General features: G+C 42.0%; 1 protein-coding gene across 8 annotated transcripts in view; it reads left to right on the top strand.

Annotated features, from left to right (window-relative positions):
• LOC125895302 (LIM domain containing preferred translocation partner in lipoma) overlaps window positions 1-22,371 on the top strand; it is a 253,387-nt gene extending 231,016 nt beyond the window's left edge. For all 8 annotated transcript variants that reach the window (XM_049587035.1, XM_049587036.1, XM_049587030.1 and 5 more), the window contains 3 exons: window positions 6,828-7,006; window positions 12,408-12,528; window positions 15,222-22,371. In XM_049587035.1, the coding sequence (XP_049442992.1) occupies window positions 6,828-7,006; window positions 12,408-12,528; window positions 15,222-15,350 (429 nt within the window). In that variant the 3' untranslated portion in view covers window positions 15,351-22,371. The remainder of the gene's footprint in view (window positions 1-6,827; window positions 7,007-12,407; window positions 12,529-15,221) is intronic.
• The last annotated feature ends 1,107 nt before the right edge of the window (window positions 22,372-23,478 follow it).

The raw sequence follows: 23,478 nt of genomic DNA on the forward strand, positions 1-23,478 counted from the left end.
TCTCAGGGCAGTATACACTTGTCAACATGTTTAAAGGAAGATGTCGACATTTTGGAAATATGCTTTTCACTTTCTGGCCTAGAGCTGGATTAAAACATTGATACCACTCTCATATCCGTGTCAAACATTTGCAGCCAGCAGCCGATTAGCTCGTCCGTCCAAAGATAGCATATTAGCTAAAAGAGAGCTCATTCATTAACATGATATTTCTCATTTACATAAAGGGTAACTTCCATATTTTTCAATCTGGAGCCTGTTTTCCCATGTTTCCCAAGTGACTAATGGGAGCAACAATTTTTTTAATTGGTCCTGTATTAAGCGAGAGGACTGCAGCCAGCAGCGGTGACACAGGCTGCAGTGTAACCACTTGGGGCATGTTCCCGCCATCAATTTTAGGCTCGGATTTATTATTCGAAGTGTCTAACAACATTATGGGAAGGATCTCTACAGAGATAGACCTTTTTGTGTAACCAGAAACTGTTCGGAAAACGCTATCACCAAACCCACCAGACTCCATTTAAATAAACAGTAATTTTAGGGCCAATAAAGGGCAGCATATTGTCACATCAAACTGGGTGAATTAAGAATTAATCTGACCCAACCCGGTTGGTGATTGTTGGAACAATGAAAAGACGAACCAGTACATTTTTTGTGAGTTTCATTTTGTTTCTATCGTCTTAAAAGTGTGTCTGTTTGACGCTGATAAATTTACTGTTTATTGAAATGGAGTCTGGTGGAAGTGACTGTTTCTGGAAAACATCAAGGATCTTACTCTTTAATAAAAAGGTCTATCTCTGTAGGGATCATTGAGCCAGTCATTGGCAAAAATTAGCACTGCTAGTGGACGACAGTGTGCATATACCCTAAGTAGTTGCAATGCAGCCTGTTCCGAGGCTGCTGGCTGCAGCCCTCTCACTCAATAATGGACTAATTTCTAAAATTGTTGTTCACATTAGTCACGCATACACAGAGACATGGGAGAATAGGTCCAGGGTTGCAAAATCCTTTAATTTGATAAAAACTGAAGTGTGAAAACAGCCAGTTGTGGTTTAACTCGGGGTGAGCTGGACACAGTGATTTACTGGAGTTGTGTCATCACCGTGAGGTTATTAGGCAACCAGCAGAGAGTCAAGGAAGTCCCTGCACCCAGTTAAGAAGCTAATCAGCTGCTGGAGCTAGCTTCATACTCTGCGTATAGACCAAGGTTAGGCAATTTTGGGTGCTTTATTTACCAAAAAAAGTATCAGTTCCTTTAAAGCTGTAGTTTGTGGTTTGGATCAGACTGAATTATGTGTGATTTTATTTTAGTTGACCCATGCAGTTTGTAACTTTCTCACTTTCTCTATAGTATCACCTCACTATGAGTCATTGTTCTTTCATCTTTATTATGTCTCACTCCTTCTTGCTTCTCTTGTTTCACAGCTCCTCCTGTTGAAAAATAAGCACATATATATATATATATATATATATATATATTTATATATATATGTTGTATTTGTAAATATATCTGTTGGAAGGATTATTTCTAGTCCTGCTTGATTGACCCATTTTAAACAATAAAAGAGAGAGAGGCTGCTTGTCAAGGTTCATTAAGTCAGCAGACACCTTCCCTCAGGAAGTCGGAGGGTCACTGATTTGACTCATAGTTCACGACCAAGTCAGCGTCTCTTATTCTCTGCAGAGGAGCACAGCAGCGGCGCTCGGGCCTTTCTTTCGAACAAGCGCTTGTTAGATATCGCCGAGCCACCTTCAGTAGGGTGTAGTTAATTCACACAGCATGGCCTGGCACTGACCAGCACATTCTGTGAGGGTCTGGACACACACACACTGAATCAGATCATCTGTAAATTTGGCCTGCTCTGAGTTCAGCGTGCCAGGTCATAAATCGCGTGCAGTCTCACTGAACTCCAGCCTGCCTCCTGTCAGCCCGACTTGGCCATGTGAAAAAAATAAAAGAACAGATAGGTGTAAAATGTGTGTTGTGGGGATGGTGAGCGGCTTAAACTTTGCAATATGCCACAGCACATTTCCAACTGTTTACTGTCTCACCTGCAAACATGGAAAATACAGCTTTGTTCCAGCTTTGTTTTACCTGTAGCTGCACAACCCACAGACTGAATCATTCGGAGGCTGAATCCTTGAACCCTGAGTGAACCAGTGATGCAAGTATTGATTTATATCATGTAGTTAAACAGTTTTAATATAATAGTTGAGACTGCAGCAGCATTTAAATACAGTGAATAATAATGAGTTGGCAACTGTTTTGATCATCAATCATTTGTCCATTTCCAAACAAAAAATGGCAAACATTTGATGTTGAAAGCACGTTAAATTGGGAGGACTTGCTGCTTTTCTTCTCGTCTTGTATATCATAGTCAACTGAATATAATTTAAAGTAGGGCTGGGCAGTATATCAGTGTTATCTTGATGAGACTAGACATCATCTCAGTGTTGCCTTTTCTTGGTTTTAAAGGCTGCGTGACAGTAAAATGATGTCAATTTCTGATCTTACCAGACTGTTTTAGCTGTTGTTTTATTTTGCCTTTTTCAACTCAGTCATTATATCCACATTATTGATGATTGTTTGTCAAAAATGTCAATGTGCAGATATTTTTTGAAAGCACCAAAGCATCCCAAAATATTATCGCAATATCGATATCACGGTATTTGGTCAAAAATAACATGATATCTGATTTTCTTTATATCGTCCAGCCCTAATTAACATACCCGTCTCCAGTGTGTAGAGCTGAGTGTGGGTTTATTATAGTAAAAACAACAATGAATAGAGGATTGTGTGACGGTGGAACATTTTCAGTAAGATGCACGGAATGTAAATATTCGGCCTCTGTGTCAAAGGTTTGAACTTAAACAAATGTTCTATATGCGTTTTTTATTTTTTGTTTTGTCTCTGCTATAGACGGCCTTTACTCTGGTAGTTTGGGTTCCAGGGGGCCAATCAGCTTCCAGATGGGGTCAGTGTCTGTGGCGACCCCCATGTGCATGCAAGACTCAAACAAAATGGGAAAGCACTCGTTGTTAGGGGAGGGGAAAAATTGATACAGGATAGTATTGTGATTTTTTTTTGTGGCAATATCGTGTCATCACAAGGTGCCAAGTTTTTTTATCATGGAAATTATTTGTATGACTAATACAGATTAAACGTTAGGTAGCCTACTAGAATAATATAATCACTTGTTTTACAGTCCTGCAGATATATTCTGTTGCTGCTGCAAAAATGGCTGAAGTGCAATGAACGGACTAAAAACTTATATCGCGATATATTTCATCCCAATACTCGGCATATCTCAGCATATTTAAAACAGTAATAATAATGTGTCGTGACTGAAGTATCGTGATAGTATTGTATCATGGATCCTATTAATTGTCAACCTTATAATATCTTCATAATGTTGATACTAAGTTATTGTGATATTTGATTTTCTACTTGTCGCCCAGCTCAAACTTTTAATATAATAAAGACTGCAGAAGTTTTTTAAATGCCATGAATAATAATGAGTTGGCAACTATTTTGATAATCAGTTAATTACCTATTTTTAAGCAAAAACGGCCGACTGTTGATAGTTCCACCTGCTTAAATGCTGCTTTTCTTCTTTTTGAATACATTATAGTAAATTTAATATAGATTAAGGGGCTTTGAGGCGGGTTAATTAATTGAGAAAAGTATCTATAAATGAATCAAAAGTTGTGGCTTCTCCAGCTATATCGTCGTTGATTTTAGAAATGTAACAAAGATATATATAAGTATATATATCTACACACACACACATACTAGAAAAAAAAATACAAAAAAGAGATTAACACACATTAAACACACACACACACACACACACACACACACACACCCCTAAATAATGAATGAAATTAAATGAATTAAGATATACAGGTTTGTGTTAGGGTGATATACCTTACTGGGTTTTAATTGACTTGTAGATGATGTACATGTTTGAGCAGAAATGGAATACAAAATATTTTATTGTCTACTTTTTGCGTGCTTAAGTTAGAAATTTGTCTTTGGTTTGCTTCTACAAAGTCTATTATTAGAGAGAGGACATTAAGCCTCATCACATCACATCCAGACAGAACACATTAGAACACATTATCATAAAAACACAATACACAATGAAAGCTACGTTAAAAGAATTACCAGGTACCTTATGGTGAGGACTGAATCAAGGCTAAAACTAATAAAGTAAAGTATAAAGGAAATATCATTGGATCCAATAAATTCATGAGTTACAAGCTGATTTACTGGAGAAATTGAGAAAATGATCCGGCTTCATTCAGGTTCTTTAAATAACAGACTGAAAGTGACACTAAACGATGTGAGCTGTCTGACCGTCTGAGCCGCTGCCTCTCTGTCTCTGTCAGGCCTGTGTCTCATGTTCAGAGCCGAGCACATGGGACCTCTTAACTCCCTGTAACATGCTTTGTTTGCCATCACACTCCTCATTCCAACAGACAGCTGTGTCAAACGTCATTTGGGAGCCCGTTGCTAAATAGTGGGAAGCTGGACCCGGGCTGCGCGAGCATCAGCGTGCTTTGGAGTAAGACCATGATAGCACTTTGTAGCAAAAGCTAACGGGTTACAATGAGGGGGAAAAGGGGCCACAATTGACTTTAACGCACTCCACTCACCCCTCAGTTCAGCAAGAGGCTGTCTGACCTAAATTCACTTTACCTCATCTGCCTAGACATTTGTTTAGCCTTCTGGGCAAACACTTAGAGAAATGTATGAGGGAGAGAGGGGGAAAAAAGAATACATATGCTTGAATACATCACATTTAGTCAGGGGAAAGCAAAACCCGGACATCTGCAGACATATACAGCCCTCTAGTGGCAAACTGCAGAGGACCTGGATGTCTGACAGAGAGGGCATGAAGTGATGTATGCCGAATTTCCTTAAACCATCTGTGGAGGTTGTGCCCAAACACACACTGAGACTCATGTACGTTTTCTGTTTTGACATCGGTTTGTGTAACAGGCCTGCTAAATGTTACCTAATGCCGAATAAAAGGAGTCACGAGCGAATAAAAAACAAGCGAGGCTGAGCGCAATGAATGAATTGAGGTCATAGAATCTTACCATCAGAGAGAAAGAGAGAAATTTTGTCTTTTGAGTACTGTACTCATTACAATGGCCCGGAGGAACTGTGTGCTGTGAAATCATATGCTCTAGTTAAGCTAAACAAGGGCAAGGTATTCCCACATGAAGGGCAGATGAGAATAAGTAAGTGGGAATGCAGACAGATGAGTAAGAGTTGAGGATGGTTTAGTGCTGTTTGGCCCCGGTATCTTACTCACATTCTCAGGTTGCAAATATATTCTCTCCCTCTCTCTCTCCGTCTCTACCTCTACCTCTCTCTGTCTCTGTGTGCGTGCATGAGGCAAACCTCAAGGGCTCAGTGCAGCGAGCTCATTAAAGGCTTCATTCCACTTCCAGGATCGAGCAGGATTGCAATATGGACATTGTTTATACACAAATGTTGCCCTGGGAATAATGTTTATTTCTATTACCGTCTTGAAGGGAGGGGAAAAAAAGACAAATAAGAATGCAGAGCTTGTCTGCACACATTGCTTTTCATGAAATAATGCCTCTCCAGGAGTGCTTTGAAGAAACGGCCATTTTTCAAAGCACCTTCTCGCAGCCTGGAGTCATACATCAGCTGCTCTCATCCGCTGCCCTCTCACCCTCCAATGACACATGAGAGACAAAAGTCAGACAGCACACGGAATCATGTCAGGGACGTTTTTACATCGTAGTCTCAATGAACCTCATCCTGTAAAGCTGCCTTTGCTCATTAGCATATAGACTATAAATGTCACTGCACGTGCTCCGCAGCCGGACAGGCGGGAGCTGGGAGTTTACCTCGGCCGAGCGGTCACACAAGTGTCATTTTAAACGGCAGGGCCCAGCGGTGCGTCTGGGAGGCAGCCGATGACGCAGCGCAGTGTTGCTACACACCCCGAGCTGTGTTTGGAAACACTGAGGCAGCTTGCTACTACAGTGGGAGCCAATGGGAACAGCTGAACCGTGCACTCTTTAGCCCAGCCAAGCGCAGAAAAAGAGGGGGAGAGCAGAGAGACAGAGATCCAGGAAATGCCTGAGCAAGAAGCAGCGACAGCGGGGCCCGTCAGCTCCACACACAGCCACATCAGGCCGCACATTGATCACCCTCACATGATATATCCATCCCCAGTAATTGCATTGCTGTTTAGAGAGGCAGTCGTTATTTATGAAATATTGAAATAACAAATGGCATCTCCCGGTAGATATTAAGAAGAGAGATGCCACAGATAAGTCAGAGGCAGGCGGCTGCCACGTCCCCCCGCGGGCCGCTTGCCCAGTCGCCTGGCTGCAGAAAACCTGCAGTCATCACAAAGTGGAAATATTTACTGCTCGCACTCTTGCATATGGGAGGATGAAGTGTGGGCGAGGGCAGCTGAAAAATGACTGTGTTTGTGTTTCGAGAGGAGCGCTAATCAGATTCCTTCAGCTTCAGAGGCATTTGAGGACAGCCGAGCTAAAGGTCCTGAGAGTGGATTTATTTGTTGCACGGGCACGAATGGGCGCCACGCCATCTGATGTGTAACACAGGCAACAGGAAGTTAAAAGCCACATGCTCAAAACAGGAGAAAATGCTACAAAACTTTTCTAAATGTCTCATACTGGTTAGAATTTGTTAGCAGACAAGTGCTAATTGTAAATAAACACTCAAAGGGCCTTTAGAAATGAATCATCAGAATCACTACATTCATCATCAGGTTTGTTGTGTAATCGTGTGGGTGTCTGTGGGTTTGTGTCTGCAGAACACCCTTGAGACCTGCACCATCTGCAGTAAGCCCATCATGGAGCGCATCCTGCGGGCTACAGGGAAAGCCTACCACCCTCACTGCTTCACCTGTGTGGTGTGCCACCGCAGCCTGGACGGCATCCCTTTCACCGTGGACGCGTCCAACCACATCCACTGCATCGAGGACTTTCACAAGTACGTAGTTAAGGTTTTCATCGGGTTAAAAATAAATGTTTTTGTATCAACAAATGATCAAATGACTTTATGTAACATGTGCTCACAGTGACAAACTCACAGAGAATGAAACTCTGCAGTTCCCCTCAGCTCATCATTTTATGGTCCTGTTGGCAGTGTTTGATTCAGTCTCATCTTTGTCCTTCCTGATACAGCAGGCCACAGTTTTCAAAGAAAAAGCTCCGTACTGTACGCTACCAGCGTCAGATTTCAGACAGACGAAGTTAGCAACTAGTTAGTGAGTCAAAAAAATCATAGAATTGTGAAACTGTATATCATAAAATCAAGTAAGATTTTAAAAGAGTTGCAGCAGTATGAAGTGTACAAAGAATGAATTTCAGACTTGTATCAGGAAATGTAAAATATTTAGCGAGCTGGCTTCCCTGATATGTATAGGTAGTGTGTTCCATAGCTTTGGGGCGTAATTGACAAAGGCTGCATCCCCAGTCTTCTTCAGTAGTCCGAAGAATGTCCCATAGGACCAAAAGCCCATTTGTCGGACAGCCTGGCATCCAGAGAACAAATTGTTCTGAAGGGCCGTTACCCTGAAGCACATGGCTAATTATTACACAGAATGACATCACTGGACCTCCATACTCTGCCTCTGATTGGGTAGCACTCATCGCCTTCGTTGGTTGTGTCCATAAGGTTTGAGTGGTGAGGTCAGTTAGAAGCAGAGTAGGGCGGGTCATACCTTCGACGTAGCAAGACGGTCCGATGATGTCATCCTGCATAATAATTAGCTCTGTGCTTCTATTCAGGAGAGTGCTGTCAGAGAAATAATCCTCAGAGCAAAGCACATTTGTTTTCAGTATACCAGGCGCTGTGACAAATGGCCTCTCAGTACAATGGGACATCTTTCGCATGATTTTGGCTCCAGGATTATGAGCTGTTGGAAAAATGGCACAGCACTCCAGTAAACATAGTGGAGCATTCAACAGCTTGAGTCAGAGCTAAAAGGAAAGGGAATTTTCGATGACATTAGTCAGTGGTGATATATGTCTACTTTCCTTTACCAATTTCAAAGACTTAAAATAGCTTCAAAATTGTATTATTTGCTGTCAGAGTTAGGGGTTAGTGTTGTTAGCTAGCAAGCTACTTGCGGTTTCATCCAGTCTAAGAAATGCCGTGATTTTGTTTGTCCAGGTTAGCAGTTTTACCCTGATGCTAGTACTTTTGCTAAGCTAAGCTAAACACATCCTCTCATCTAACTAGACGTTTTACAGGAAACTGGCATACCATGTCTCCAACTTTCCTTTAAGCTGCATAAATTACCGTTTTCATATAAATAATTATTCATAGATAATTATGACTTGATTCTATGGAGGATTTTAGCATCTTTCATCGTCAAAATTGCTGCCTACCTACTTTTGTTTATACAGAATACGCCTTTTTCAGGGCAATGGGGGGCGTGAGCAAGTAACAAAACGTGTAGCTCAGTGTGTGACGTAAACAGTGACGTGGGAGGGAAGCCACGGCTGGTCAGTCCTTTGGTGATTCTCTCTTAAGTCGGCCCGTTCTTCACCGCCCCCCTCATCTGATGGTTAATGGCCTCTTTGTTTGCGAGGGCAAGGAGGGCGCACAATTCCTTGTCTCCCCAGTTGCTCATCTTTACAGTGTCTGTCAGGTTTGTGTTTCCCTCTTGCTACTAGCTGCTCGCTAATTCCTGCTGTCAGCTGTTTCCTGTTTATCCACCGCCAGTGGGTCGCACGTGCCGCATCATCAACAGCCCCTCCCACAAGTCTTCAACAGCCCCTCCCGTTGTGGAAGGCAGCCTCTGTCTTTTTAAACCAAAAGGGTTCCGCCAATATGTCTCCCTTACGGGGCGGAAAATTGGGCACCTCGGATCAACTTGCCAATCTGGCTCTGTGTGACTAAACGCTCACAGCTTGCCGGCAAAACGCCCCAACATTCGCGGAAAATCTGGCAGTGCAAAAGGGGCTGTAGAGACAGACAGCCATTCACACTCACATGCACACCTAGGGGTGATTTTAGAGTCACCAGTTAACCTGCATGTCTTCGGACTGTGGAAGAAGCCGGAGTACCCTGAGAAAATCCACGCAGGAGAACATGCAAACTCCACACAGAAGGGCCTCTTTTAACTAAATCAGAGTTAAAGGAGCTCCATTTGATATTCAGAGCATATCTATGATTCAGACATTTTCTGCACACAGCTCTCTACATGAAAGTGACTGACCCAGTGGATGGCAGCTAACGATGCTAACAGTGTGAAGAGTGCTAACAACAGCAACAGTGCTGACAGAGCTAATGGTGTTAACCTGAAGGGAACCAGAGGGTGGGCGCTAAGCGGACTCAACGACACTGTCCCGATATTGGTGGTAACCGCCGTATGAGCACAAAAAGCTGTTTGCTGCTTTATTATATCAACGCTCTTAATATCATATAGAGCTCATTTAAAAGACGAGTGAATGTTCAACTTAGATTTGGCAGATTCGACTCCAAATGAGCGCTAATGTTGTTCTTTGTCAGCCAAATGTGTCGGTTTTGTATTTACAACTTGTTCCACTTCCCCCAAGGGGCTAAATCAACTAGTTCTGCTTTAAAATCTTTAAAATCTGTTACTCTCCCTATGTGTATTTCAGCCTAATCAATCTGAGATCTTGGTGCTTCCCTTTTGGGAAATATTGCGGGTAATGTCACAAGCCCAATGACCTTATGAAATGTGGCTGTGGACATGAATTTAATAGTAAATTCCTGTCATTGTGTCACACTCCACCGATTGCATAACCAGCACCTTACCAGAAATGTTCCTTTACTCAGTGACCAGAAGGGAAACAGAAGTAAACAGCTGGCTCTTGGTGTGAGTGCACAGCTTTTTCTTTGTGGAGTAGCTGCACTGGGCCGTTGTTTAATTCCACATGACAAGTGTGACCTCAACAGCGCAGCCCTTTGTGTCGAGGAATAGTCACGCCTGCGCCTGAGCCTTTTCTCTGGCTAATACAGTGCAGCTGTGGTTCCCCAAAACCACACATCCCCTTCACTTCCTGATTCCCATGCATTCAATCGGCATCAGAAATTGAAGTGTCCACCGGCCATCAGTCACCTGACAGGACCTGAGAATCAGTGTGCTTTTCATATCCTTAGTGATCCTTTTGTTAGATAAACTTCTTCCTCCTGAAGGCATTTCCAGAGTTACCGATTCGAGAGCTTGAAACTTTTTCTGTGAAATTCAGTTGTAATATTTTGTAAAAATCCCACAACTTGTTTAGCTTTTCCTTTTCTGTTTATGTGAAATATTTCAGAGAAGGGCAAATTTAGCTTTTAGTGCCACCTCGATGGTTGAGTGAATCAAAATTAAACTAAAAGGGCACTTGAAGAGCGCAGACCTTCACCAAGGCCAAATGCCCCATCTCGTAATGTGAACAAAAGTGAAAAATAATTCATATATCCGCCCTGTGATTTGGATTCACTCCAAAATTTAATGGGTTCTTACTTGGCCCAGGCTATACTCTTCCACCAACTTTCTTAAAAATTGGGCCAGTAGTTTTCCTGTAATCCTGCTGACAAACAAAAATCAATCAAAAAAACATAACCTCCTTGGCGGAGGTAACAGCAGAACAAAATGCACAAGCTATGTGTTTGTCTTTGTTTAAAATGAATGTTTCATAAAGTGTAAGCACCGTTGTTCTTTATAACATCATGTATTTTTACTGGTGTGTGAAGAACTGAAACAATTTGTTGATAGATCGGTCAGTCAAGGGGTCCCAAACATGGGTTGGGACCCCCACAAGAGGTCATAAGATAAACCTGAGGGTTCGTGAAGTGATTATCAACAGAGAGTCGACACTTCATCCCAAATTCAAAAATATATATTTTTATTCTTACCTGTTGAATCTCAGTCTAGATTGTTTTGTCATGAGTTGCTGAGTGTTGAAGATATCGGCTGTAGAGATGTCTGTCTTCTCTCCAACATAATGGGACTAGATGGGACTCGGCTTGTGGTGCTCAAAGCGCCAAAAAAATACACCTGAAAACCTCAACAGCAGTGTGTCTTTCAAGAAATCATGACCTAGTTACTCAAGATAATCCACAGATGAGCAGCTGAAGAAGAAGAGATTTTCTGTCCCTCGAACTACATCCGCCAATTGTGCAACCGCACAGAAGGAAGTGTGCATCTTCACGTGAACAAGAGGCTTGTGCCCGTGACAACATGAGATGTAAACATAATGGCGTCCTCCTTGGCTGAGCCTTAACATTGGCGAGCTCAGTGGTGCTAGGTGAGCTAGCAGAAGATGCCCGCCTCATGAGACAAATGTTTAGGAAATGCTGTACCAGTCAATTGACAGAAAATTATTTGGAAAAAAAATGTTAATGGTTGATTAATTACACATTGTGTCTTATCCAGCTCAATTGATTAATAAATCAGTTGATAAATAACAGAAAGCATCAAATCCTTATTTTTACATTCCATAATTTAAGTTATTTCCCATCCATCCATTTTCATCCTCTTACCTGGGGCCGGGTCGTGGGCGAAGCAGGCCGAGCAAAGCACCCCAGACATCCCTCTCCCTAGCAACACTTTCTAACTCATAGGGGAACCCAAGGTGTTCCCAGGCCAGATGAGATTTGTAATCCCTCCAGCCCCGGAGGCATCCTGATCAGATGCCCGAACCACCTCAACTGACCCAGAGCAGAGCAGCGGCTCTACTCCGAGCTCCCTCTGGATGTCCGAGCTCCTCACCCTATCTCTAAGGCTGAGCCCAGCCACCCCACGGAGGAAACTCATTTCGTCTGCTTGTATCTGCGATCTCATTCTTTCGGTCACTAGCCAGAGCTCATGACCATAGGTGAGGTGTGGGGCGTAGATGGACCAGTAAATCGAAAGCTTCGGCTTCTGGCTCAGCTCCCTCTTCACCACAGCAGTCCGGCGCAGCACCCGCATCACTGCAGAAGCCGCACCAAACCACCGATCCATCTCTGAACAAGACCCCGAGATACTTGAACTCCTTTGCTTGAGGCAGTAACTCTCCCCCAACCCAGAGAGGGCAATCGGTTTCCGGCAGAGAACCATGGCCTCAGATTTGGAGGTGCCGACTCTCATCCCGACTGCTTCACACTCGGCTGCAAACTTGATTATAAGGATTTTTTTTTTGTGGTTGCTGTAAGTGAAACATCTTTGGGGTTTTGAGCTGTTGGCCAGACAAGTCAAATAATTTGAACACGTCAGCTCAGGCTCTGGTGGGATCAATTCACCATTTCGCGACGATTTATAAACCAAACAATGAACTAATTAATCAAGAAAATATCAGGAAGGGAGTAATGATGGTTTCACATTGTCGTTGGAGGTCCCAATATGTTCTACTGTTCTGAGCTCGTTTCTGTTGCTGGTTCTGTTTCACAGGAAGTTCGCTCCACGCTGCTGTGTGTGCTCTGAGCCTATAATGCCAGCACCGGGCCAGGAGGAGACCGTCCGTATTGTGGCCCTGGACCGCGACTTCCACGTGCAGTGTTACCGCTGTGAGGTATGCTCTCTATGTGTTTTTATCTCCTCTGGCATGTGGGCTCTCTATAATTAGCCCTGCTGGTTATGTTCCGTGTTGCAAAGCTCCAGGTGACAGTCATTAAGGCATGAAGGTAGAAGGCATATCGTGCATGCCCGTCCCCCGAGTCACCTTTTCAGCGAGACTGAATCATCCCTCTCTTACCTGCCTCGAAATAGCTTTCCATCTCTCCTCTGCAAAGTTCATGGACTTACATAGTATCCAATCTGTCAGCCGCCGCTCGCCGACTGATAAGCAGCGCTGAGACATTACGTGCCCGGCTAAAAGAGAAGTAACGTGTCACATTGTCAAAGAGCCGTGCCAGTGTGAGTACACAGAGCGTTTGGCAGACATAAAGGTCAAAGGAAAGCAAAGCAGATTAGTTCAGCTGAAGGGGCTCAACAAGAGAAGAATTTTGTCACCAGGGAGACATGAGTAGATGGAGTTGTAATTCTCAGAGCGTCTGTGTGTGCACGTGAGTGTGCATGTGTGAGTGTGTGTGTGTGTGTGAGAGAGAGATGTTAAGAGTGTAACCCAGTGTCACAGACAATGAGAAAATAATACCAAAGCAATATGTGTGAGTCTGTATGTGTGTGTGTGTGAAGTTGTCCACATGGTGGGTGTGTGTGTGTGTGTGTGTGTGTGTGTGGTTATTACCCTGTAAGAAGAGGGTAGAGAACACACTGTTTTACAGATGCTGGATCAGAAAACAAACTGAAGGCTGGAGTCAGACCAAAGATCCACACACTGTGCCAGAACAGAGAAACATTTCGATTTAAGAGATCTTTTTCAGGCTTTGTCGAGTAAACAACACGGAGCAGAGCGAGAGATGTACAGACACAAATACAATTATCACTCAGGTCTTATGTATGATCTGCTTGATTAAAGGCATCACACACTGGAGACATTTTTATCAGTAGATTGTTTCTGTAATGATTATTTATTACTACTGTATTCAAGGAACTGACAACCATTCATTTTACTGTGAATTGAATGACCTAGCGAAGAAGCGATGTAAAAAAATGTTTGGGGTTTTTTTAAAGATATTTTTGGGCATTTTTAGCCTTTAATTGATAGGACAGACAAGTGTGAAAGGGGGAGAGAGAGAGGGAGTGACGAACCCGGGCTGCTGCGGCAACAGCCTTGTACATGGGGCACCTGCTCTACCACCAAGCCACCAACGCCCCAGAAGCGATGTAATTGTTTTTCCGAACAAGGTCGATTTTTCTGAGCTTTAGCATCACAAATAAAGGCATCCTCCAATCACATTGTATGAATCTGATGTTGATGGCAAACTTTCATGCTCCTTTCAACCTTGATTTGCTCCTTCCAGTCTTACCTTTCACAATAAAAGCCCTGCACACATACACTGTGTAGCTGTTTAGCAGATGGGACTCATATTCATTTTGCTAAAATGCTAAAAGCAGACTCAATGAAATTGCAAATTTCTGTTGCTGCCAGTATGAATACTTTTAATTAGGGATGTCAGTTTCTGTTTTGTTTTTTTTTTTCTCCATTTTTTTTTCCCCCCCGGATAGCCGTCACCCATTAACCAGGAACTAACCAGTTCATTTTCAGAAGAAAAAAAAAGCAAAATGACATGAGACACAAGGCTCTTACCTTTCTTCTGGCACTTCATTGGTTCAGTGAGCTTTAGCGCTACATTTCAAAGTGCTATTCATTTTGAGGTGGTGACATTTTAATGTTTTGTTTTGTAAATGTTTTTCCATTTCTTTTCTTTTTTTTTTTTCTTTTTTTTTTGTCGGTTTTTCTGACAGCTAGCTAGCTGCTTTAACGTGCCGAACATAGTGCCCACACTTTGGTCTCAACTGAGAAGCTAACGTTAGCCTTGTCTGCTCTGCACTGCACACCAAAAAGGTTGGGTGGAAGCTAGCGAGCATCGCTGCTCATTTGGAGATTACTGCTAGTAACGCCATCCTGCAGCCATGGAAACATGGTAGCTACCCTCGTTTAGCCCCTAGCTACATTTTGAGATGCAAAATGCTGTTGACATTGTTAACTGTGTTAGCACCGCTAGCCATGCTGACACTGTTAATGATGCTAACAGTGCTAACATAGGTAACACAGGTAAAGTAGAGAATAAGCATATAGAAAATAATATGGACAATTTATAGATAGATACAGATACATAGTGTAAACATACAAACGGATGACAACGGCAACAAGCTGATGTTTAGCTGTGACTGAATTTGTATCTGATACATTAAAGTAACTGCTGTAGACGTCTGAATACAGAAGGTCCTAATTAAAAAATAACGCTGTAATTATTCATTTGAATTCAATAAAAATGCATCTGGAAGAATGTGACTCCTGGAATTGAAAGATTATTTTGTTGGATTTTTTTGGGACTACTAAAATAAAAGTGCAACCCCCAAGATGTTCAGAGGAAAGGATTTTCTCTGACTGTTACCCAGTAATAACCAGTTGTTGCCCCTCCAGACTCACCAGCTGCTAGAAAACCAAAACACGGTCTCCAGTCTCGCAGGCTTTTCTGCAGAGAGCCTCCTGTAACTTGACACTGGCTGAGTTTATAAACGCAGTAAATGTCTCATTTAGAGTGTGAGCACAGAGAGCGTATGAATGTGCCTGATCGGTGAGCGTGGCTAATGGCTCTGTTTGTGTTTGTGGACTAACAGAGTATCTGTGTCCTGCAGGACTGTGGCTCCCTGCTCTCAGAGGGGGATAACCAGGGCTGCTACCCTCTGGACGGACACGTCCTCTGCAAAAACTGTAACACCAGCCGCATCCAGGACCTCACCGCCAAGGCCACCACTGACCTCTGAACAACCCGCCGCCTGGTCACCTCCACTGTGATAACCCAACGCTCGCTCTGTCTCTCTTTGTCTCTCCCTCTCTCTGTCTTTCTTTCTTTCTCTCGCAAACATACCAACCCACAGAAGCTTGCATTCCTCAGCATAAATATATATCCCTCTATATATACTCACTTTCAGTAAACATAGCATCACGTGTTCACCTGCATACATGTATCTATTCACTCGGTACAATCACAGCAGAGGAGACTGTGTGTTTTTAACTGTGCTGTTAAAGGAATAGCTTAACAGTTTGGGAAATATGCTCATATGCTTTCTAACTGAGAGTTACGTGAGAGGATCGATGCCACTTTCATGTCCGTACACTAAATATGAAGCTACAGTCAGCAGGCGGATAGCTTAGCTTAGCATAATAACAGCTAGCGAGGCTCTGTTATTATGCTCACTAATTAACATGTTGTACTTCACAGTTTTACGGCTGCTTCTAGGCAAGAAATACTCCACTACATTCTTAGAGCTTTGTTTCTGCACAGATTTTAATAATGAGATAAAACTTGTTACCTAGAGAGCTTCAGAGGCGCTGGTAGGTGGTTTTTGTTACCACTGATAGAGTCGGACTTGTTGTGTTCAGTCTTCAGCTGACTATTTGTGTATCAGTTATTTGTCTTGCGTTATGCTAAATGCTTAAAGAAAGCATAACTTCTCGTATCCCAAAATGACAAAAATCGTAATTTTACCTTGCAGAACACAGGAGCTGCTGGTCTGTAAAATGGGATGAGTAATTAATATGCAAATGGTCATTTAGGGGGTAAAATATTGTAATATTATAAAAGAAGTTTGAATTTATTTCGGTCTGTAAATAGAAATAAGAGTGTCATTTTTAATCTGCAATTTCATGTAAATAAAGTTGCAGCCTCTCACAGAAAATGGCAGATACTTAAATATTACAGGGCAAAACATTACAGTAAAGTAATTTAATATAACTTGGACACTACACCGACCCTTTTAAACAGCACATCATATTTAGCAGTCAACAACACAACAAACTAAAGCAGGCAAGGGCAAAAAAGTGGCTTCATATTTCAAGCATATTTCCCAAAATGTGAAACTATTGCTGAAATCACTTCAAACCCACCAGTTAACCGTTTCAGTATACATCATCACTCAGTTATTATCTCATATCATAATCACCTTAAACCGGCATGTTCTAGCCAGGGTGGGCATGTATGCATGCACGCACATTTTTCTGACTCCACCGAAACATGCAAAATGTTTGACACACCTGCCCTGCAGGTGAAGACGAATAGATGGACGTGTGTCTGTAGCTTTATCAGTATTTACAGTAAGCTGCAGAGAACACTTCTTTTATTCTTTAGTGTTTGTTACACTGCAAACCCACAGACGGTACACGAATAGGGATCACATTACACACTGAAGCTCATTATTGCAACACAGTTCTGCATAACTTGAACACCAAAGAATTGAATTTAAGCTGCCATATTTGCTGTGTTTTGTACGCAACTATATTCAACTTACATTTTATCGATCGGGACCACAGGAGTAACACATGGTAATTCTCAGTGTCAAAGTGAAAATCCTCAGTAGGCAGCTGTTGAATGCAATTCCCTTTTTAACATAATATTTTCTTTGTTCTTTCCAAGCAAATTTGCTTTTATGTATAAATAATTTTCTGTTGGCCTGAACAGTACAATCACGGCTCTGCATTCATACAGATACGGCCCTATGTTTGAGTATATCATCTTTGAGCAGATAAACATGTAACTTCTCTCATTCACAGCGACATATTTTAGATTAGTGATTGCAGTCTGGTAGAGGTAACGGATTAGAGATGGCTATGCAATTTTTGATGTTAATTGCATCGACACTTTATAAGAAATTTTATGAAAAAGGAAATATTTTACCTGTACAGATTCAAGCATAAGTGTCCTTATAGTAATCCTTTAATCAGAACTATGCTGTTGGTACTGTGTGCCTGTGTGTGTCACTGTGCTGTGTGTCAGTATTGATTGTACCATTCAGACTTGTCTTTTATATTTAGTGTTTGTTTAAGGTTGATGGGCGAAGAAGGGACCATGAGAGTTTCCCAGAAATGACTGATTTTATTATTTTTTTCCATCCAACAATCACAGTCAGCCGACCAGAAGTTTGACTGTTTGAATAGTTACTTTGTTATAATTACTAGAGTAATACGATGATGGTGAGTTAAAGGTATCCTGTGGAGTTTTTGACCACTAGTAGCGCTGTGGAGCGATGGTTTTATGATGGGGCCCCCATTTAGTTTAGAATCTTGCACGCACCCATTCTTCCGTATGCAAAGGCGGGTCACCACAGGCCCAGCCTGGTATCTGACTGACCACCCCTGACACCCTTCATCCATAAGATTTAGGGCACAAATGTAGTTGAGTGACCACCGCCTGCCAGGGCAATAATTGTGTAGGATGTGACACACATGGAAAGCTGCCTCACCAGCTAATGTTGGCTAGCTTGCTAATAAATATCAAAATATGATGTCACCGGTACATTCCCCATTTCCTTACGTTCCATGCCTGTCTCCTAACTCACTGTCAGCCAGGCAGCATCTCACGTGGAGCAGTTTTTATTTTTCATGGCCAGTATCATAACAATATCGGCTGGTTAGACACGGCAACAATCAGTGTCCACACATCTGTTTTTGCTTCTGGTTGAGGCTGTGCTGGTCAGAGTTCACCAGAGTTCAGCACCACTGCATATTTGCTTTGCCACTGGATGCAAATGTCACATTTAATGGAGGTGAACAGGAAGCAAATATTCACCAATGTTAATTTTGCGCACCACCACAAAATGATGCACAGCAACTACAAAGGGACATCGAATGACCACAGACACAGACTTCATCTTGAAAACTAAGTTATGTGGCTCTTTCAGTTGAGGTCGTGCTTCTTAAAGGGGTGGGGGCCCTTTTACATGTCTGTGTCTAAGGGCCTATTGTGTCATAACCTACTCATGCCTCTAGCAGGTGACGTGATACATGTTTTTCACTGGTGGTTCGACGCTAGTTTGCTAATCAACAGTTGGTGGAAGTAACACTCCAAGCTACGAAGCTATGCTAGCATGGATTTAAACCAAACAGCAACCTTTGGGGCTGAAAAATGAAGCCAATGGGAAAGCGTCAAAAGCTGCAGTTCTTTGAATGGCCAATGGGGCTGGCTCCAACTATGAGTCAGTCCCCCTAGACCTCATGACAAGTTGCGCATAATTGAGTGACTGTCTGTCGATAGTTTCCTGTGGCTCCACCTCTCGCTCCTCCACAGCTTCACTCTCTCATCCAAACATGGTTGCTTCTGGCTCCAAAAAAACAAGATGGCGACGGCCAAATTGCAAAACTTAAGGCTTCAGTACATCCACAGACTAATGAGTGATGTCATGATGACGTTATCCATTATTTTTAAACAGTCCATGATATAAACATTGCCTGATTTAAAATATACAAATGTTTTCATTTTGGGTTTTGATTTGTTTACAAGAAAACTCCGCAGGGTGCCTTTAAACAACCAAGACGATGGAGTCAGTCAGTACTGGTCTGCATATTTATTAATCGGATCAGTCTACAGTATTTCCTCAGCCCTGATTACAGATGGGTATGTAGATGGATATGTTATGAACAAAGCAATCAGTTATCATTTTCAGAACATTCTCTTTACTTGTCTTTATAGTTTCCTCACATGTTTAGTGTCTTTTGGATATCAGAAACAAACATACTGTATCTACTGTTAACAGTAAGTCCAGGTACATCCGAGACATTGTGATCAAGTTTTAACCGGGGGAACACACTGTAAATAACTGTGCTAATAAGCCCATTAATAATACATTAACACATTTGCTTGGGCACAATTTCTACATAAACACATAGAGACCTTTGACTATTTAAATGCTAAAGGAGTTTTTAATATTCCCTAAAAACATAGTAAAAACTCTGCACTGCCGGGCCAGTAGAAGGTTAGGCAACCTAAACTCTATGTCCTCGGGGATTTTTCCATCAATATCTGGAGTGCAGTTCACTGGTCACACACAAAAACTGAAAGACACCAAGACTTACAGAAAAGTGAAACTCATAACCGAGTCCTTGAGAGGAAAATTGTGTCTTAAATAGATGTCAGAAATGTCTCCTCAGTGTCACAAAACTTGAGCTGGGAACACAGTTTAGAGTCATCTTGTATTTTATATAATCAGTAATTAATAATAAATAACTATAAATAGATGAAGCTGTAGGAGAAGATGCATTTAAATCTGTGCGTCTCCTAGTTACGGAAGACTTATCTCTAATACTTTGAATAACTGCACAGTATATCACAACATGCTGGCCGTTTGACACTTGACTCAGTGAGCCGTCTGATTACTGGTTGTTAGGCAACAAAGGACAGAACCTACACACTCCATAGAGCGTCATGCCACATGTGTTGCTAGGTTTCACCTCTCAGAGATGTTGCTGGGGATCCGGCTCAGTTAGCATGTCATGTTGGCTGTCTGCGAGAGGTCAGTACTGGGCCCGCTGACCTGCTGGGATAATGAGGCAGCACCCAGGATCTCACATCTGGTGATGGGAACACAAATGAAGATTTCAAAGGCGGAGATTAAAAAAAAACGTTCAGCTGATGAATTAAAAACCTCGTCTGAACAGAAGTAGTACAGTGATGCTCATTTAAAATTGTAATTCAGGTAATTTTCATAGCCAATTGTCTCTTAAAACAATACGAGCTTTTAGTCAGTAAGTGGACCTTTGTGCTTTGCTTTTCTTTCTGAAGTCAAAATGGTATCCATTATTCAGATCTTCCTCTGGTTCTTACTCTACAGGAAAACATGTCACTGCAACACTGAAGCAATAAGCAGTAGGAACTGTGCTTTCACGCCTGACCATAGCACAGATGAATCAGTAACTTAATTGGTGACAGTGTGAGGAAGCATACAGTAACTGTGAGCTACAAACATCGTGTAAAAATGTGGCTCACAACAGAAAGTGTGCGCTTTTACTGTAAGACCTGAGCATGATGTTTGGTGACTGAACCAGTTAACAAAACACTGGTTTATCTTATGGAACATGTAATACAGACATCAAATGCAACTGTAAACGCACATTTAACGCCTGTGTTAGAAGATTTGCCAGTGTCATACACCAGAAGGGTCACTGTTAGAGTTTTAAAGGATGTGAGGACACTCGAGAAAGTTATTAGCAGCTAGCTGATGAACATAGCAGAGCATGTGTTTTGTTGTGGCTAAAAATATAAATGAATATTTGACGCACATTATTTAATATAGAAAATAAGTTAGCAAGTGTCATTTTAAATTACAGGCTGCAAACTGCTCAGAAAACAGTAAAAGCATTACAATAATCGGTCTCTCCAGGATTTTTGCTGGCTTTTATGGGGATTGTTGCGGTCAGAGATACCTTCATGGCAGCTTTGTTTTTGTTTTTTTAATCGCGATGCAAGGTTTTAGAGGGCTTTTGCAGTGAAATATTTTAAAAGTAGCTGTGATGCTGTCTGTGATTGGGGGCCTGTTAAAACGAGCATTCAGTGTTTCCCACAGAGTTAGAATCTAATTGTGATGGTAGCTGATTGCCGAACATCAGCTGTTGCTGCCATTTGAAGTAACGTCTCTGTGAGCTGCTCTCTATGCTTGGTTAGCATGAGCTAACACAGCAGCAGGGGCTAACACTCGACCCCGAACCCTGTTAATATCCACTGGATAACATTTGCCGTGTGATGCTAACAGTTAGCCCTGTCACTGTGTGTGAGACGCTGTCCCCAGTGCGGAGCTCACACTCCTGCAGCAGTCGTATTCTCATAATTACTACAGACAAAGGGGCTGAGAGAATCAATATTCTGCGTGCAGCTCTGCAATGAAATGAGATTTTACTTGTTTTAAATACTTAAATTTGCATTAAAGTTGCGCTGATTGGACGAAATTGCAAGGTTGTACTGAATTCATGAGGACTGGCTGAATTTTGAGTTAACTGTAGTGATCACGACATCCTGGAGAGGCTGATTAGTGCTGCATATCTTTTAAAGGACTTAACAGTTAGGAGTTAATCAAAATGGCAGCGTGGACTAGTACAATATCTAAATAGCAGGAGATGAAGCATTTGTTAAAGGCAAAATATGTGTAAAATTAGCTTATTACCTTCTGAATGAAGTGTTGTGGTGCTGCAGTGACGTCGCAGCCCACAAATCATTTTCTGCAGACTTAAGGAAAGTCTCTGTTTGACACAGAGCCTCACAAAACATCACAACATGAGAATAATGATGCAAAAATGTTGTGAATCGTACAGTAACTGCAATATATCATTCAGAATAATCACAACTGGATATATATTTCCAAATCATTCAGCCCTAGTCTGATGTTTTTTCACATTTTATATGCTGTAGAATATTTAATTATTGGCTTATTAGCACATGTTTTATACAAAGCGTCCCCCTGTCACAGAACTTCAATGTGCCATAAAATCTGTATTAAACTCTCCCGTTTACTCGTACGGACAGTTCTGAACACATCACACATCTTTGCAGGAGCATATCTGACATGAGGCTTGATGCTACGAGTATAAAGAAAAGACCATAATGATTTTTTTATTTGTTCAGTGTGTTCGTGTTTGTGTCTACTGTCTTTGTTCTACCCATGTTTGTAAAAGTGCCTTTGGCTGAGCAGTATTGAATCACTATACTGTGTATTTCATATTTTGCCGTGCCTCACTCAAAGATGTTGCCATGTTTACTCGTCTTTTACCAAAGCAAATAAAGAGGATCCCTTTTGTTTGGGCCGACTCTGTATCCATACAGTAGATGTTTCCATCAGCTGCGGTGCTTTAGGCTTTGGCAGCGGAGGCTGAAATGGTTTTGAGTGTGAAAACTCTCCTGAAAGAGCTTTGACCCTCTGTTGTTAAAGTAAAGCATCTCATCTGTGATCTTTGGAAGGGGCATGTAGTCAACTGGTGTTTTTTTTTTTTTTTTCTTTCTTCAATAAAAGCTTTGCAATAGCATCACGTCTCCGTGTCCTTGTTTGCTTTTCCAGTATGTCGTCGGATTATATTTGGAAATATTAAAATCGACTTTTCTTTCTGATTTAGGCCGAACCTGCCCTGCCTCATCCCCCCCGTCGCTGGTTAACACCTGCCCTTTGGCTCCAGGTTCATCGGATTGCCCAGGTAATGAGCTCCTTCTCTCTGTCTTCTCCTCGTGCTCCCCTGAAACCTCCCGGTGACCTCCTGAGTGGCGTACCTGCAGATGAAAGAGATTTATTCCCAACAAGTATAACCCAGGGCTCCTTCACTCTCTTCAAGAGTCATTTAAAAGCCCTTCAGTGGCAGCAAATGCCCCGCGCTTACACAGCTCCGATTCATTTCCTCCTGTCTCATGCTGCGAGTCCCCAGCCGCTCTTTAGACGAATTGGAATCACCTGCTTAATAGAAATCCTACACTCGCAATAGTCTTTTGAGTGTACATCTGGGACAGCGGTTTAATTACACAGAGATACAGTGTGCAGTCCTTTTTTTTCCTTGTGGCCACGATCAGCAAAGGCACTCAGCTATGAAGTATGCTTACTGCTGGGATCAGCTTGATGGAGTTGTTAGAATAATTTAAAGACCTCCTGAAAGTCTTTTTTTTTTTTTCATACTGTCGCCTTCCTGCTTGATTTAATCCTTTCCATTTGTCATCTTTACTTGTGTGCTGCGTATCAGCAGTAAGTCACTGAGCATTTCATTTCCTCCCTGCAGATTGCTAAATTGAAACAGCAATCTGAAGTGTAAGAGCCGGGCAAAAGTGATCTCTATGGACAAAACTGGAAATTATTATTTGAAATGTTAGAAACAAAAACAGCCGGTGATGTAACGTGGAATTTGAAATCAAACACAAATATTTAGACGCAGCCGACCTGATGCTTACAGTACATACAGTAGTTATATCATCAGCTTATTGCTCTCCAGCCTTCACCTCCTCATTCCTCTGCTGGTAAACTGAAGATTTTTGGAATGCCAGCAACGTGGAGATTTCCTAGTAATTTTTTCTGAAACATGCTGGAGGCGATACTGTGTGTGTGTGTGTGTGTCTGTGTGTCTGTGTGTGTGTGTCTGTGTGTGTGTTTGTCT

The sequence above is a fragment of the Epinephelus fuscoguttatus genome, linkage group LG10 (assembly GCF_011397635.1).
Source record: "Epinephelus fuscoguttatus linkage group LG10, E.fuscoguttatus.final_Chr_v1".
In the NCBI taxonomy this organism is placed as follows: domain Eukaryota; kingdom Metazoa; phylum Chordata; class Actinopteri; order Perciformes; family Serranidae; genus Epinephelus; species Epinephelus fuscoguttatus.